General features: G+C 42.8%; 3 protein-coding genes across 3 annotated transcripts; all 3 read left to right on the top strand.

The window, feature by feature from the left end:
- The first annotated feature begins 2904 nt into the window (after positions 1-2904).
- On the top strand, positions 2905-5612 carry LOC120661172 (proteasome subunit beta type-1). Its single transcript, XM_039939904.1, has 7 exons — positions 2905-3070; positions 3162-3269; positions 4469-4550; positions 4676-4805; positions 4889-5031; positions 5145-5231; positions 5321-5612. The coding sequence occupies exons 1-7, from the start codon at positions 3030-3032 to the stop codon at positions 5393-5395; spliced, it is 666 nt and encodes a 221-aa protein (XP_039795838.1). The 5' UTR covers positions 2905-3029; the 3' UTR covers positions 5396-5612.
- A 322-nt stretch (positions 5613-5934) lies between these two features.
- On the top strand, positions 5935-9781 carry LOC120661171 (ribulose-phosphate 3-epimerase, cytoplasmic isoform). Its single transcript, XM_039939903.1, has 8 exons — positions 5935-6220; positions 6833-6837; positions 7884-7946; positions 8030-8136; positions 8210-8307; positions 9109-9201; positions 9285-9326; positions 9431-9781. Exons 1-8 carry the CDS (start codon positions 6107-6109, stop codon positions 9584-9586), a joined length of 678 nt encoding a protein of 225 aa, XP_039795837.1. The 5' UTR covers positions 5935-6106; the 3' UTR covers positions 9587-9781.
- A 1073-nt stretch (positions 9782-10854) lies between these two features.
- On the top strand, positions 10855-16040 carry LOC120661170 (uridine kinase-like protein 1, chloroplastic). Its single transcript, XM_039939902.1, has 14 exons — positions 10855-11371; positions 11498-11589; positions 11969-12038; positions 12143-12261; positions 12469-12565; positions 12675-12754; positions 12869-13063; positions 13150-13233; positions 13325-13385; positions 14162-14222; positions 14770-14863; positions 14960-15032; positions 15484-15566; positions 15648-16040. The coding sequence occupies exons 1-14, from the start codon at positions 11134-11136 to the stop codon at positions 15792-15794; spliced, it is 1494 nt and encodes a 497-aa protein (XP_039795836.1). The 5' UTR covers positions 10855-11133; the 3' UTR covers positions 15795-16040.
- Positions 16041-16255: the final 215 nt, after the last annotated feature.

The raw sequence follows: 16255 nt of genomic DNA, 5'->3' as shown, positions 1-16255 counted from the left end.
TTAAGCACCAAATGAAACGCATAACTGAATGGGATAATTAAACAGAGAACGCAAAAGGCACATGGTCAGGGCTGCTGGACGGAGGTGGTGTGGAGGCGGTGGATGACCATTGATAGCAGGCGGCGCTGAGATGAATAGGGGAAATGCAAAGGGGCGAGGCTGCTGTTGTGCAGAGGTGTGGGGTGAGAGCTGCTGGACAGAGGTGGTGTGGGGGCGGTGTGTGCTTCATTGCATCATTAATAGCGGGCTACACTGCGGGGTGGAGGTGGGCCGAGGCTGCTGGTGGTGCTCGGAAGGAAGCTGAAGGGAGGGAGCCGAGTGGGCAGCGCTGTTGTGCGGAGGCCGAGGAGGAAAATGAAAGGCGTTGTTGTGCGATGGTGCGCGCAGCCCGGGCAGGCGTGGCGGGCAGGTGTGGGAGTGATAGGGGCAAGAGGCACGATCTGAAATGCTTTGGTGTAGTTGGATCATAGATCGAGTGGTTAAAAATTATCAAGCTGATGTGGCTACACCAAATTTCAAAGAAATAGCAATTAATGCAGTTTAGTGGGGATGATCTATATAAGAGTTATAGATTTGATTTGTTATGAGAAAAAAATACTGCTTACTGACTGATGGCTGGTGGCTGGTGTTGATTTGGTGTGACAGAAAAATACTGCTGGCTAGTTGGTTGACAAGCCAAGCGAACAGAATCTGAGTCTAAAATAAATCACATCTAATTATTCTGGAAATATGAACGGGTTGATAAATATGAGATCATACTCCCTCGCGAAATTAAGGCCCCGTTTGGCACGGCTCACGCCGGCTCCGGCTGCACTGCCAAATCACTGTAGCTCTACTGTAGTGACACTGTTCACCGAAGCGGCTCCGCCTCCCTTCTCTCACTGACACGCGTACTGTTCACCGAAGCCGCCTAAGCCAGGTTTGGGAGGATCATCCGGCTCCGCGCTACAGTAGCGCTACAGTGCTGAAGCCGGAGCCGGTGTGAGCCGTGCCAAACGGGGCCTAAATGCCGCGACAGCTTGGGGCAGCGCCGCCTGCCAACAAAGAACGCACCGAGGCCCAGAGCCGTAGCCCAACGCCAGGGCGAAGTACAGCGGAGCCATGGCCTCCGGTCCGCCGCCACCCACGTCCCTCCACCCGTTCATCTTCTCCAGCAGCCTTCTTGGTTTGGTCTAGTGGAAGTAGACCTGGGCAAACGTCGGGTCGGGTCGGGTTCGGGTCGGGTCAAGGCCGGGTCACGGGTCGCATAGGACGGCCCGCGCCCGACCCGTACCTATCACCGGGTCGGGTCGGGTTGGCCCGTGCACCCTGCGCGGGCGTGTCAGGTCGGGTTTTTTTCGGGTTGGGTCGGGTTTTTTGGCCTTTGGGTCGGGTTTTTCGGGTTGGGTCGGGTTTTGGGTCAAAAATCACGGCCCGTGCCCGGCCCGTTGATTGTTGCGGGTCAAAAAATACGGCCCGCGCCCACCCGCCACGTAGCTCGGGTCGGGTCGGGTCGGGTTTTTTTCGGGCGGGCTGGGTCGGGTTGTTCGGGTCGGGTGGCCCATGCCCAGGTCTGAGTGGAAGTGAGGTTGACGAGCTAGGATGTGGCCATGGGCCATGGCCGGCCTTTTTTTTCCCTCTTCTTTCTTGCCTCGATCGGTCGGGTCAGTTAGCATTCCGTAAGTTACAAGGAAAAATCTAGTTTATATCCTTCAACTATCACAAAAGTTCGATTTTCAACTTTCAACTACGAAAATGAATAACAAAGACCATCCAGCTGTTCAAACCGGATAAATTTAGCCCTTAGGTGGTTTTGAAGGAGGCTTTGCATTTTGTGAGAATTAAAAATATTCAATTTTAAACTAAAAAATCATAAGTAATTTATTTTAAATTATAAAATGAAATAGATATTAATAGTTTTCTAAAAATGTAACCTATCTATTGTCACAATACTTGTCAATTACAAATCTAATTTTTTTATGTTCATAATATTTGTTTGCTTGTAGTTATAACTATGATTTTTGAATAACTAACATTCAAATGGAGCAATAATAGATAAGTTACATTTTTAGCAAAATTTTGGTACTAATTTCATATTTTCTAATTTAAAATGAATTAATTTTGATATTTTAAGATCCAATTAGATATTTTTATTTTCTTTAGAAAAATGCAAATCATCTTCAAAATCATCCTAAGGGTCAAATTTTTCCGGTTTCAATAGTTGGATGGTCTATATTGTCCGGTTTTATAGTTGAAGAGTGAAAATCAGACTTTTGCGATAGTTTAAGAGTATAAATCGAACTTCTCCCTAGTTTATATAGACAACGACGAGTCGACGATGATCAGGGCAGTCGTGGCTTGATTTATATTTTTACCGGCTCATCCGTACATGTGTGTGTTAAACTTGCACATTGTAAACAAATTGCAAGCTGCAACCACATTATGCAAACCAAAACAAACATGCATGTGTCCTGTCAGTCAACTACTCATCAACTAATATAAGCACTATGCACTGTGCGTAAAGTTATCGTTGGCTTCTAGGAATGCAGATGGTGCTCGTTTGACAGATGCACTTGCGTCCTAGATATGTTTTTTTTTTCTTTACAAACTGATCATTGACATTAGCTGGGCAAATCCATTACTGTAAGTGTAACTCCACGAATAGAAAGTTCAAATGACTCGTGCTTATACATTCTACAATAGCATTTCGCGAAAAGGAAAACACTCCACAGAAGCAGAGAACGTTTTTATTTCTGGCTGAACGGGTCCTTTGAATAAAATTTCAAAATGGTTTCAATTTTTTTGTGGCAAAAATAGTTTCTTTTACAAACACGCAGAGAACGAAATTTGCTCTGGGCTGGAACTGTATCTAGACAAAGAAATCCAAGCCGACTCGGCCCATAGCCCACAAAAGGTCCATAACGAGTTTGGGTTACTGGGAAGCAAGACAAAGCGCAAGGCCGTCCACTTCTCTTCGCGTTCCGTGTTCCAACTCCGGCGACTCGACCACCACCCGAGACCCGAGCAGCCAGTCTACTCCGGCCACCGCGATGTCGAGGCGCGGCGACTGGGTCTACGAGAACAACGGCGGGTAGGCTCCCTGTCGCCTCCGTTTCCGTTCCTCCGCTCGTCTGCAGGTCGTAGCCTGTGCTCGCTGACGAGAGTCCTTTTTGGTTCTGCAGGACGTGCGTGGCCATCGCCGGCGCCGACTACTGCGTCGTCGCGGCCGACACCCGTCTCTCGGTCGGATACAGCATCCTCACGCGCAACCACTCCAAGATCTGCGACTTGTGAGCCCCCGAACCCAGTCGCGTACCTCGATCTACCTTTGGGCTTTAGGGTTTGTGGATTGGGGGACTCGTGTAGTGTGGAGTTAGATTGTTAGGTGGGAAGGCGTGACCCGTAGCAGGATTTGGTGCTGCCGCCGGTTGATTTAGCTAGGGTTTGCCTTTGAGGATTGAGGCCAAAATTAGGGCAAAATACATTACTTTTCGTTAGGTCTTTTTTTTTGTTCTGCCTGCTCGTTTTTCGTTAATTGCTAGTTAATTCGGTGCGCTCCCTGTAAATGATAGTGTTTGATGGGCTTGCTACTATGGAATCTATAGCATCAATTTTACTTATTTTAAATAATTCCGAGTATGTGGGGTTATGTGGTTAATCTTCCTAGTCTAAGCTTGCTTTAAGTTCCTGCGTTTGCTTTTGCATTAGGATAAATAGATTGTATATAAAAGTATGTTAAAAACTGGTTGCTGCATCAGAAGCAAAACATTAATTTCTAAGATTAACTGTTGGTTCTGGCAGACTGACAATTCATTAAGATATATGACGTAGGGAAGGGACATATAAGCATATAATTTAGGTTTACTCTCATATTGGTCGTATTGCTGGAATCTTTCTGTTTTACCCCCCTCAAGAACAATGAGCTTCGACTTTGTCACCACTTAAACCAAAAAGTTTTTTCATCTTGTTGGGTTGTCTTATGTGGCTTTCTGTTAACATATGTTTCTAACATGAAAGGCAAAGTCTGGTTGAGTTTTGTATAATTTTCTTTAACTTTTTGACAGGGTTTGATTTGATAGCTGTTTTCTCCTTAGATGTATCACACCCAAGTTGTCAGAGCAGGATAATAATTTGCAACTACGTATGGTTTCTGTTGAGCTGTTTTTGTATTGGTTCTGATGTTCTTATGGCTTACAAATGATCATTAATGAAGGCTGTTACTTTGTTGTGCTCAGTTCTGGCGTGAGACCACAATTTTAGTGGTGCAAAATAACCTTCCGATTGCTAGTTGCTGATTCTTTTGCCCTATAATTGAGGGTTTTCTCTGCATTTTTTTGCATGAATACCCATAGACACAACCAAGGCCTTCATTAAGGATTGTCAGTGTCACTGCTTTATCATTCTGTTTTGTTACCAGTATTGTCCTTATTGGTTGAGGTTTCTCATTGTATTAGTGCCCAAAATCAAACATTCGTTCGTATGTATGTAGGGCTGACAAATGTGTACTAGCATCCTCTGGCTTTCAAGGTGATATTAAGGCTCTGCACAAGAACCTAGCTGCCAGAGAATTGGTAAAGTTTACAACTCAAAACTATATCGTTTGTTTTCATTCTATCGTTTGTTTTGTTGATGTCAAGCAGTTTTCTGATATCCTCAGCAGCACTGATGTGAGATTGTTTTTCATTTGTCTGTATAGCTGTACCAACACCAGCACAACAAAAGGATGAGCTGTCCTGGTATGGCACAGCTGCTCTCCAATACCCTGTACTACAAGCGGTTCTTCCCGTATTATGCCTTCAATGTGCTTGGTGGGCTTGACAGTGAGGGTGGGATTTGTTGATTGCCTTCCTTCATTTCTTTGTTTGCATGCTGTTTGAGCACTCATTAAGCATGTCCTTCACTTGCACAGGTAAAGGATGTGTTTTCACCTATGACGCTGTTGGTTCCTATGAGAGGACCGGTTACAGTGCTCAGGGGACAGGATCTAGTTTGATCATGCCAGTCTTGGATAATCAACTTAAATCACCAAGCCCTCTATTACTCCCGGCCAGAGTAATCCTTGCATTCTATATCTTTCTTGTGTTTCTTTCAGACAAGTAAACAGTGACTAGAAAATTTGAACAATATAGCTCCAGAGAACATAAGGATCTTCTCAATGTATGCAGGACGCTGTCACACCTTTGTCGGAGTCAGAAGCTGTCGATCTTGTTAAGGATGTGTTTGCATCTGCAACTGAGAGAGACATCTACACTGTAAGTAGCATTTGCCCAGTTGCGAAATTGTGTGTTTGTCTCTTCGATTGTATCTACTGTGCTAACCCACAAGTATGCAAAATATGCAGGGAGACAAGCTAGAGATCGTAGTCATTAACAAAGCCGGGACAAAGCGTGAGTACATCGAGCTGAGGAAGGACTAAGCTGACGCGTCGGCTGTGCCGGAGCTGCCTTATGCTTCCAACGTGTTCCCTAGTCTGGGGATTTTATGTCTAAAGCTGCTGTTGCTTCATAGAAAGACTCGTTTGTTTGCATCTGGCTGTACCAGGATTCAGTGAGTTTTTTCTTTGTTGAAACAAATTGCTTGGATACTGAAGAAATATTTATTGGCAAGGCTACATGGTTGGAGAGCCCTACATATATCCGTTGCGCTATCTTTTTCACGTAAGAAAGTAAGAAATGCCCAACTAGCCCGTATTATCTTCATATTATAAGATCCAGTGCAGTTTTTTCTTGTAGAGCATATGCAAGAAGAGTACACAACGAAGTCTTAGTAAAAAAAAAATGCAAATCCTCGTTAGATGCCATCAATATTTGGAGGCTAGAATTCAGAAATCAGAACCAGCAAAATACGACCTATAACTTTTATAAAAATATAAATCATCGTTAGCAGCCATCGATGATGGGAGATTATTGTGCAGAACCAGCAAAATATAGAACCGCGTGTATGACACGTGGGCCACCTACTCCCCATACTCTGCGATCCGCGCACGCGTGAGCGTGAACGAAGCCGCCGACCCGAACTAATCGTCTTCCCCCAGTGCGCTCCCTCTCCCCACCCCAACCCCAACTACTACCATCGAGCGCCACCAACTAATCGTAGGAGGAAGCGACCCGGCGGGAAGCGATCGGTCATGGCGGCGGCGAAGATAGCACCGTCGATGCTCTCATCGGACTTCGCCAATCTCGCCACGGAGGCCGAGCGCATGCTCCGCCTCGGCGCCGACTGGCTCCACATGGACATCATGGTACGATCCCCTCCCCCTCCGGCCATTCCCGTCCATCACTGGTCTTTGGTACTGGCTACCGATCCGAGGAATAGTCTTTCTGGGTAAAGTTGAGTTCGCCGTGGTAGTGTTCCTGGGGCTTGGGTATAATCCTGTCATGAATAGCTAAGGCAGGATTGAGCGATTGTTGACTAACTTGCATTTGTACTAATTACTATGCGAATTAGGTTGTACGCACTACTGTGGCATTTAGAGTGACTCCGATTCTGTATGATTTTTTTGTTCAGAATTTGGCTTTGGCTTTGTCAGGTCGATCGAATCCTCGAGTACTAGTATGTCTGAAAAGTTAGCTGAATATTGACTTTCAGAGCCTAAAAATCTTGTTTGTGCTAGTCTCAGTTTCCTCCTCATGCTGTCCTAAAATGATCCAGTTTGCTTACTGCAAGACTGCAAACCATCGTTTTGTTCATGGCAACCTTGTAGTTGTGCTCACACGTCTTCCTTTTCGCTGAATTCTAATGCTTCTGTTGATGTATTTCTGTTCACGTTTGTATGAAATTGATGATAAAATGTATTCAATATTAAGGTTATCTTATGATGATTTCTGTTTTTATTTCTCATGTTTTCTTGCAGGATGGGTGAGTCAGTCTCTACTTTCTAATATGGACCCGTTACATCTAATGTGGTTTGCTACAGAAGTGTCTGATGGTGATAAAGGCCTAGTTAGTTCTCAAGTATCATTTCCTACTTTAAGCCACTAGCATGACTGTAAGGTCGCTTACCCCAGTTGACATGAACTGTCTTATAATGTATACATGCCTGAAACCAAATCTTCTACCCAAGTTACCATTGTCCTTAAATCCATTCCTATCCTTATTCTTGTTCAGTTTTTCGTCTACTTGACTACTGCTCTAGCCATTTAATTATCAGAATATTCTATACATACAGAAGAATTTCGGGGAATCTCATGATTGAATCTCTCTAGAATTAAATGGAGACCTGCACAGCAAAAAGGGCATGGATAAAGTAATACCAAATGTTATATGGACCAACTTGGAAAAGGAACAACATACATTTAATTTTGCTTTTGGCATACTTTTTGGAATGTAATCCTGTCACTGATAAAAGTATAAGGATATTGCAAGTTGCAAAACAATGAAAAAGAATATATCAGTAAGCTTTACTCATTCTCAGATATCTTAGAAACTCTCTTCCCATCCTTTGGAAAAAAAAAGAAAGTATCAGTAAGTATCAAGTTGCCAACTGCCAATCAATTTGCTGTTCACTTGCATGTCTTGGATGGGATGATCCAACATTCCCTGAGCATTAAATAGAGTAAGTTAGAATTATTTTGGAGATGTTGAAAGCTACTTGCTAACATAGCCTGTTGCATGTATGAGGCTATACCAGAGAACTTTATTACAAACAATTGCTAACTTTCACCATGCTTTTACTTCACCAGGGGCGCTGTGTTTTAAAAAATAAAACCTCTCAGATATCATTTCAGTTTAAGGTCATGTTGATGTCTGTGAAAAAAGATTAATTCTCTTTATAATTTACCAAGTTTGGAGGACAAACCTCCACTGTTTATTTGAAAAATGATGACAATCAGTTCTGGCTGTTACGAAAATAAGCTATCCTGTAAGTATTTTGTTTGAACTTCAATGCCTGTTTGCCAATGCAGGCACTTTGTTCCTAATCTGACTATTGGGGCTCCAGTGATCCAGAGCTTGAGGAAACATACCAAGTATGGTCTTTATTTCCTTTGCTTATATGGATGACTTTTGTTCCTACGTGTTCCCAGTAATGCTAACCATTTTTGGTTTCTAGAGCATATTTGGACTGCCATCTTATGGTCACAAACCCTTCAGATTATGTAGAACCATTGGGAAAGGCTGGTGCCTCAGGATTCACATTCCATATAGAAGTAACCAGAGGTAAACACACATTCGTTGGCCAATGGCCTATTCTTTTTTAGTTTTCCTCATCTTATGGGAAAACTTGATGCAGACAACTGGCAAGAGCTCATCCAAAGCATTAAATCGAAGGGTATGCGGCCTGGTGTATCATTGAGGCCAGGTACTCCGGTGGAGGAAGTTTTTCCCCTGGTACGTCAATACTCGCTACAACTTCTGAACTTGTCATGTTATAATAGAAAAGAAACCTTCAGCATTTGGTCTGAGAGTGAATGTCATGCTTTTGTTTTACATATTCTTATTGGTAGCTGCGCTCAGTAGAAGTAGACTTGGGTTTGACTCCGGGTGGGGGCGAATTTCAGGGTGGGGTTAAAAAAATTCCCTCGCCTGACACCACGCCAAAGCACGAAAGGAAGGTCCCGGCCCGCACTCACACGGGTAACGGCGCCCCTGTGTAAGGGTGGGGCAGGGGTTCGTGGGTTTCTCGGCCTGCGTGAGAGGTCTTCTCTTATTCAATGCTCGGGGGTTTCTTCCCCCCGCAAGCCGAGTAGAAGTAGACTTATATACATATAGATTCAGCTTGTATGATTTTTTAGTTTCTGGTTGATTTTAATTTCCTAATATCCAGGCCCATATTCATTTATACTCTTCAAAATTGTTCTGTTAATGGTGTTTGTTGATATATGTTCTGTACCCTTTTAGCGAATATCCTTCACCAACTGCTAAACTCTGTTATTAAGGTGACAATTTGACAAGTACTTTCTATTCCTCTTGTTCAGATGTTCGTTCACCATTTGTTATGATCACAATATATCATCACCGGGAGTAATTGTACCATGCAGTGCATCCTTAATTCCACACTAAGTGTGCTGCTCAGACCTGTTTTCATATAGCTTTTTCTACCATGTTACTGTTTACTTACAGATTTCAGAACCATTTTCAGTTATCTTTTCTATCTCTCTAAATGCATGACATTAATAAGAAATTTTACAGGTGGAAGCGGAAAATCCGGTAGAATTAGTTCTTGTGATGACAGTTGAGCCTGGTTTCGGTGGTCAGAAATTCATGCCAGAAATGATGGATAAGGTATTGTTCTCCCTGTTCTATATTCTATGTATATATCTGATGTTTGACAATTCTGCTCACTTTCTACAATCTGTATGAACTAGGTGCGTACACTGAGAAATAAGTATCCTTCCCTTGACATAGAGGTATGATATCATCTGTGTCTAAGCATTATTCGTCGTCTCTGGGAAACCTTTTTTTTCTCCATCACGTCAATATGCTGAATGCAGTTTATGATCTGCTCTTTCAGGTCGATGGGGGTCTAGGTCCTTCAACCATCGATGTGGCCGCATCTGCTGGCGCTAATTGCATTGTGGCTGGAAGCTCCATATTTGGCGCTGCTGACCCTGGAGAGGTTATATCGGTGCTTAGGAAGAGTGTCGAGGGCTCTCAGAACAAAAACTGATCTGTAATCCACTTCTGGGCTGTAAGCTAGATCCACGCTGCACGTCAATCATATAAAAGGATCCTCACGATTGCACGGAGAATTGTTAAGCGTGAATAAAAGTTGATGTTGGCCCTGATGCCATTGTCATGTAACCACACGTTCTTTTTGAAAAAACCCCCGCAAAGCTGAGCTTTTGTGTAGCTTTTTTCAGTCTGCCTTGAATACACCTGCCTTATTATTTTTTTATTTGTAACGCTTGTTGTGCTGTCAAAGATCTTGCTTGTGCATTGGTCAAATGGCACGTCTGTTTACAAATAACTAAATACTCTGATCACTAATAGAAGGCATTTTAATATTCCTACTTGTAACTTTTTTTTAAAAAAATGATATTAAATATCTGACAGATATAAATAATTTCACAAACAAGAGTAAGATCTAAATATTTATCGTGAAAAGTGCTTTCATACTATGTTCTGTTTTATACTGAATATCGAATTTTTATAGAAATGACAAGCCAAACCGTGTCAGTTCCCAAAAGAAATGATTTATATTTACGGCAGGAGGAAGTGAAGAATTAATTAGACAAAGTATAAGACTCGGTGCCTCTTCTTTAAATAAGACATTTTGCTGCCGTGCATTCGTCGTCATTATTTTTTATTTTTGAAAGATCATCCGTCGTCATTGTGCAATGGGATCCCTTGTGCAATCTTCGTTGGACCAGAGTCCTCGCTAGGAGTAGCAAAGTGCATGGGGGCTAAGTCAAATCAATGTTAGTTTGGGATGTTGATAGAGCACCGGCCATCTAATCACTGAACCACTGACTGCCTGGCCATTGATCCAGGCGCACAAGACAATGCAATGGCGAGTGAAACCAGGGTTTAACTTTTCGGCGGAATTTCGCCGAAATTCCGTTTTTTTTCGTTTCCGCTAGTTACTGGGATCCGAAATTTCGGTATTTTTCGATATATTTCGTTTCAAAATTCAACAAATTTCGTCCAAAATCCACCGAAATCCACCAAAATTTACCGAAATTTCGGAACGAAAATTTGTTTCCGCTAAACACCGGGATTTCATCGGAAAACGAAATAGTTAACCCTGAGTGAAACTGCGAAGGGAGGGAGCGCACTGCCGTAGCCGACAGGCGAGACCGAACCAAAGCATCTTGCCCTGTGCTGGTGTGCGGTGCGCCCCCCGCGCATCCTGTTCCTCTCCCACCGGGGGAAACGTGCATCGCCCCCGTCCCAAAAGTTGTCAACCCCCCGGCACCGTTGCCCTCATCCGGCCCGGATTAGGCTGGATAAACAGTGCTCCCTCCCGCGGTTCACTCATGAGTACTATAGCGATCGATCATATCCATCCATCTCAGATCGGACGGCCCACAGAGGCTCAAAAAGTCACGGGGACAGTATTCCTGACTTCCTTCAGCAGGGAATCCCGATTGCATCCGGTGGCAGGCACGGCCCATCCAAGCCTACAAGAGAAAACAGAGCCCCCACAGGCAGACCGGAACCCCGAACCCGCGAATCAATCCCGAATCCCGATCGGCCGGCGGCGCTGGGAGGGCGATGCCGGAGAAGGCGGTCGACGACGTCATGGAGGCGGCGGTGGGGGCCCACTTCAGCGGCCTCCGCCTTGAGGCGCTCCGCCTCTCCTCCCCGTCCTCCCCATCCTCCCCTTCCTCTGCCAGGGCCTCCCCGGCCGCCGCCACCCACTCCAACGGCGCCGTCTACGCCAACGGCACTGCCGCCGCGGCGGCGGTGGAGCTCGCCTCCCCGCCCGCCGCCAGGCAGCCCTTCGTCATCGGTATGTCTCTCTTCTGGTCCCCACACCCCTTCCCCTTGCGCGCTCGCTTCTCGCACGCAAGTGGCCCGCTCCTCATTCTGGCGGTCCTGTTTGAGATTTTTTCGCTTGATTTTTTTTTCTCTCAAGGGGTTTCCGGAGGGACGGCGTCGGGGAAGACGACGGTGTGCGACATGATCATCCAGCAGCTGCACGACCACCGCGTCGTGCTCGTAAACCAGGTGTGTGTGATCACTGCTGCTTCTGCGGCTGGATTTGTTATTTGTTTTGGTTCGAGAGACTCGCCTGCTGCTACTGCTTTGTCTTGTTAAATTTTGCTTTGCGGTTTACTGGTTTTGTTTTAGTGTGTCCAAGCTATGCAGTCTATCCAATTTGAAAGTCGGGATAGTAGTCTAGTTATTTACTTAGCTATAGATAGCTGAAGATCTGCGAATCTGTATGCGAATGCTAGCAAGTTCGTGTACTGTTACATTTTAACTACCTTATGAAGTCACATTGTTCAGAACAACTAATATGAACTGGGTTTGATGGGTCCTGCAAATCAATCTAAGTGTGACTTTGGAAGAACAACTTGAACTCATTTTGGGCTTGCAATTTCAGGATTCCTTCTATCGGGGCCTGACTGCTGAAGAATCTGCACGTGCCCAAGACTACAATTTTGACCACCCTGGTACTTCATTTCTATTTGGAATACCCTACCTGTGGTAGTGATCGGAGCGCTAATTGACTATTCTTTAGTTGAAATGTGAGGTAAGCTGTACTCTTTTCTTGCAGATGCATTTGATACAGAACAACTTCTGGAATGCATGGGACAGCTGAAACGTGCTCAGCCTGTAAATGTTCCTATATATGATTTCAAGAAGCACCGACGGTGCTCTGAAAGTTTTAGGAAGGTACCAGTCACTTTGAAACCTGCCAATGTGATAAAGTTGCCTTTCCTTTGTGAGTTCGAGTTCATGCTATTGGCCTTTTGAATAACTCTAGAGAACTTTTGTTCCTTTTAGTTCTTATTTCTTGTTGAAAATTAACAAAATCGTGTAAGCTGATACACTTCAAAACCCTTTTCTTAACTAATGGATGGTCTAATTTCATTTTGCCAGGTCAACGCATCAGATGTCATCATTTTGGAGGGAATTTTAGTCTTTCATGATCAGAGAGTTCGCAATCTGATGGACATGAAAATTTTTGTGGACACAGGTCTCTTGTCTTTATCACTGTTATATGTTGGTTTATTATAGCATTTATTAGGCTCTTCATGTGTTAATTGAAATTTTGTTCATTTCATTGGGTCCAAATGCACCATTAGATGCTGATATTAGGCTTGCTCGAAGAATCAGGCGTGATACTGTTGAAAGAGGTAGAGATATCAGCTCGGTGCTAGACCAGGTGATTTACATGTTGTGTTTTTATTTGTTGTCTATCTTTACGCCTATTACATGTTTCTTTTTTTCAATAGTGTACAAATATCTGTATCCTAACATGATCTGTTGGCATCTTTAGTATGGAAGGTTTGTGAAGCCAGCATTCGATGATTTTGTTCTTCCCTCGAAGAAGTACGCTGACGTGATTATTCCACGAGGAGGTGATAACCATGTAGCAGTTGATCTGATTGTTGAACATATCCGTACAAAGCTTGGTCAGCATGACTTGTGCAAAATCTACCCCAATGTTCATGTAGTTCAATCAACTTTTCAGGTAAAGCTAGTAATTCTTACGAATCTTAAACACTGTTATTTTGCTGATTTCAGAATTCCATTTGCCTTTTATAATCAATTTTACAGATCCGAGGAATGCATACTCTTATTCGTGACCGGGACATCACTACACCTGACTTTGTTTTTTATTCAGATCGGTTGATTCGTTTGGTACTACTTATTTTCATAACCTTTATTTTCCATCTCCAATTTTATGGCTGAGTTAATTCATTTAACTGATATGTGAAATTTGCCGTGTCAGGTAGTAGAGCATGGTCTGGGTCATTTGCCATTTACAGAGAAGCAGGTTATTACTCCAACAGGTATTTGCTAGTAGCAACATACTCCTTCCGTCCCAAAAAACAAGTCATTCTAGGATTCAAAATTTGTCCCAAAAAACAAGTCATCTTTCTCTATTTAGAAAGTGCATATGCATGCAAGAATCAATTAGTGCCAAATAAAGATAATAAATAGGAGCAACCATGGTCATCTTACATTCTTGTTAATTTGTCCTAGAATTCCTAGGATGACTTGTTCTTTGGGATGGAGAGAGTATATCTCGCCTCCTCTTAGTTGTTCACCTTATTATGATTATTTACTACTCCATTTTATCCCATCCAGAATGTTTGACTCAGGTTTAGGTTCTCCAGGAATATCTTCTGTAACTGTGTGGACATTTGATTATGTTTGTCATCTTAGTTGCTAAAATAGTTTAGCATTAGTTTCGAAAGACTTAGCCACCTGAATGAGACAATAAGGAATTAATTACCCCTATTTGAAATATGTTAAAACCAATCTGTATAAGTAAGACTAATGTGCCACATTATTGCTAGCTGCCTTTCATACTTATTTGCTGATAACATTATTATGCTTTGAAGTGGCCATTTGTGGTTGGCTATAAAAATTTGATTCAGAAAAGATTTGATTTTGTATATATCTGAAATTTCTTTGGGAAACCAAACTAAAGTTTGTTTATGATCCTTTTATTTCAGACAACTTTGTCTTTTCCTCAAACATTTTGCTAGGTGTATATTTACTTTGGGTAATAAAAATACATTTTTTGACTGAACATCCTCTCATGTCATATTTGTTGGTTCAGGATCTGTTTATATGGGAGTCGACTTCTGCAAGAAGCTCTGTGGAGTATCTATCGTGCGAAGGTAAGCCAAAAAGCTACTGTAACCCCAACAGACAAGCATAAACATTTCCGGAAGCAGGGAACCTGAATGATAGGCAGTTAGACACATACTCTGAATTGTCGTGGCACATAATATATGATAAACAATCATGCACAACAATATTTTTTATGTTTAGAACTTTGCATTATGTCTTGGCATGTAGAACCTTTTGCTTTCAATATTCATTGCAACATACTATTATAAACCAGAGTACTTAAGTACTGCTTCTGGATACACATACTCTTCTTTTCTGAGCACTCATTTCCTTTTGGGTACCCTTTCCTTTTAGGTCTCATACTTTACCAGCATGAATCTTTACGACAGCATGGTGCTCAATGCATTCATGCATTGCTCCTGTGCAATAAACCTGTACTGAACTTCATGACATTATCTGTCACATGTATCATTTCCCTAATTTACCATTTTGATGTATGCATTTTTGTAGTCAATCTTGTGCACATTTTAAATATATTAGTAGAGTTATCGCCTCATCGGTAATAAGGTTTCTTTACACAATATTTAATTGCAGTGGTGAAAGTATGGAGAACGCATTGCGTGCTTGCTGCAAAGGAATAAAAATTGGGAAAATTCTAATACATCGTGTTGGAGACAATGGACAACAGGTAACATTCAGGTCTCATGATACATTATTTCTAATAAAACTTTGAATTGGTCAAATTTGCCCTCATTAATAACTGTGTCACACTTTCTGCATGTAGCTTGTATATCACAAACTTCCAATGGATATTGCTGAGCGGCATGTTCTACTTATGGATCCAGTGCTTGGTACAGGTCGGTTTTGCCTGCTATTTTGTTTCTGTTCATTGTTTGTTCGTACTGGGGGAATTCGATTTAGGTTGTGAACTTGTGTTAGTAAAAACGAAGAACACCTTCAAACTTCGCATTTGCATCTACAAATCATTTGGACCATGGATTATCCTTATACAATATCATTGAAGGACAAATGCTCGTGCAGTCAGAGAAGTACAATCAGTGAATTGAGAATCTCGTTTATTAGCATATCCAACTTCAGTAAAATCTGATGCATTGGTTAACTGGTTATTCCTCGTGATCTCAATAATTAAAGCGTGGTGCTACCCTTTGGAGTTCAAAGAATGTCTATTATTGTTCCTAGTAGATGATTATTGCTTTATAGCCAGTTTGTATTTATCAGGTTATGAACAAATGGAAGAAGTTCATCTCACTTTACTTGGTATCGACATGTTACGTTACTGTTTTGTAGGCAACTCAGCAAATCAGGCTATTGACCTTCTTATAAGAAAAGGTGTTCCTGAGGACCGAATCATTTTCCTGAATCTCATCTCGGTATGTCTCTTTGCGCACCGAATGATTCTATTGCTCGTTATCTCTTTTTTAGTTGCATGACATCTTCTTTTATGGGAGCAGGCTCCTGAAGGGATTCAATGTGTTTGCAAGCGATTTCCATTGGTGAAGATTGTAACATCAGAGATCGATTATGGTCTGAATGAGGAATTCAGGGTCATCCCTGGACTGGGAGAGTACGGCGATCGCTACTTTGGCACAGACAATTGATGGCTCCTGCCACCATCGAATCTCACTTGATCCCTGGAGAGGGGTGATACATTGGACGTAATGTTTACTGTGGAAGGCTGTAGTTGTGTTTTGTAGGTTCACACAACCTCCTGCATATGTTGGACCGAGGGGGAGTGTCCCGCGAGAAGCCCTGTACGGGTGCAGTAGAAGCTTTACTCACTACCTGGTGACTAATGTTTTAAATAATCTTTCTTACGAAGCGCCTCAAACTTTAATTTTCGGAAACCTCCGGTTATTGTGGGCTTGTTGGTCCAGAAAGTGATTGCTGCGCTGCAATCGTTGGTATGAAGTTAGCACAAGATACCCGACACAGGTTTCACTTAAACATACCGAACGTGATGCTACTAAATGGGAGCCATGCGAACGCCAACACTGGCAATGGTCAGTGCAGGGCTCCGTTGATGTAGAGGCCAATGTTCCTGGCTTCCTGCTCTCTCACC

Source organism: Panicum virgatum, chromosome 2N (assembly GCF_016808335.1).
Source record: "Panicum virgatum strain AP13 chromosome 2N, P.virgatum_v5, whole genome shotgun sequence".
Classification (NCBI taxonomy): domain Eukaryota; kingdom Viridiplantae; phylum Streptophyta; class Magnoliopsida; order Poales; family Poaceae; genus Panicum; species Panicum virgatum.
This window is presented reverse-complemented; position numbering and strand designations above follow the sequence as displayed.

Excerpts from the sequence above, each read along its gene's own strand:
- LOC120661172 (XM_039939904.1), top strand. The coding sequence starts at position 3,030 with ATGTCGAGGCGCGGCGACTGGGTCTACGAGAACAACGGCGG. Across the intron at positions 4,806-4,888 it reads TGGTGGGCTTGACAGTGAGG|GTAAAGGATGTGTTTTCACC; the intron begins GTGGGATTTGTT and ends TCACTTGCACAG. Across the intron at positions 5,232-5,320 it reads CTGAGAGAGACATCTACACT|GGAGACAAGCTAGAGATCGT; the intron begins GTAAGTAGCATT and ends CAAAATATGCAG.
- LOC120661170 (XM_039939902.1), top strand. The coding sequence starts at position 11,134 with ATGCCGGAGAAGGCGGTCGACGACGTCATGGAGGCGGCGGTGGGGGCC. Across the intron at positions 12,566-12,674 it reads GAAAATTTTTGTGGACACAG|ATGCTGATATTAGGCTTGCT; the intron begins GTCTCTTGTCTT and ends ATGCACCATTAG. Across the intron at positions 13,234-13,324 it reads CAGATCGGTTGATTCGTTTG|GTAGTAGAGCATGGTCTGGG; the intron begins GTACTACTTATT and ends TTGCCGTGTCAG.
- LOC120661171 (XM_039939903.1), top strand. The coding sequence starts at position 6,107 with ATGGCGGCGGCGAAGATAGCACCGTCGATGCTCTCATCGGACTTCGCC. Across the intron at positions 7,947-8,029 it reads AGCTTGAGGAAACATACCAA|AGCATATTTGGACTGCCATC; the intron begins GTATGGTCTTTA and ends TTTGGTTTCTAG. Across the intron at positions 9,327-9,430 it reads ATCCTTCCCTTGACATAGAG|GTCGATGGGGGTCTAGGTCC; the intron begins GTATGATATCAT and ends CTGCTCTTTCAG.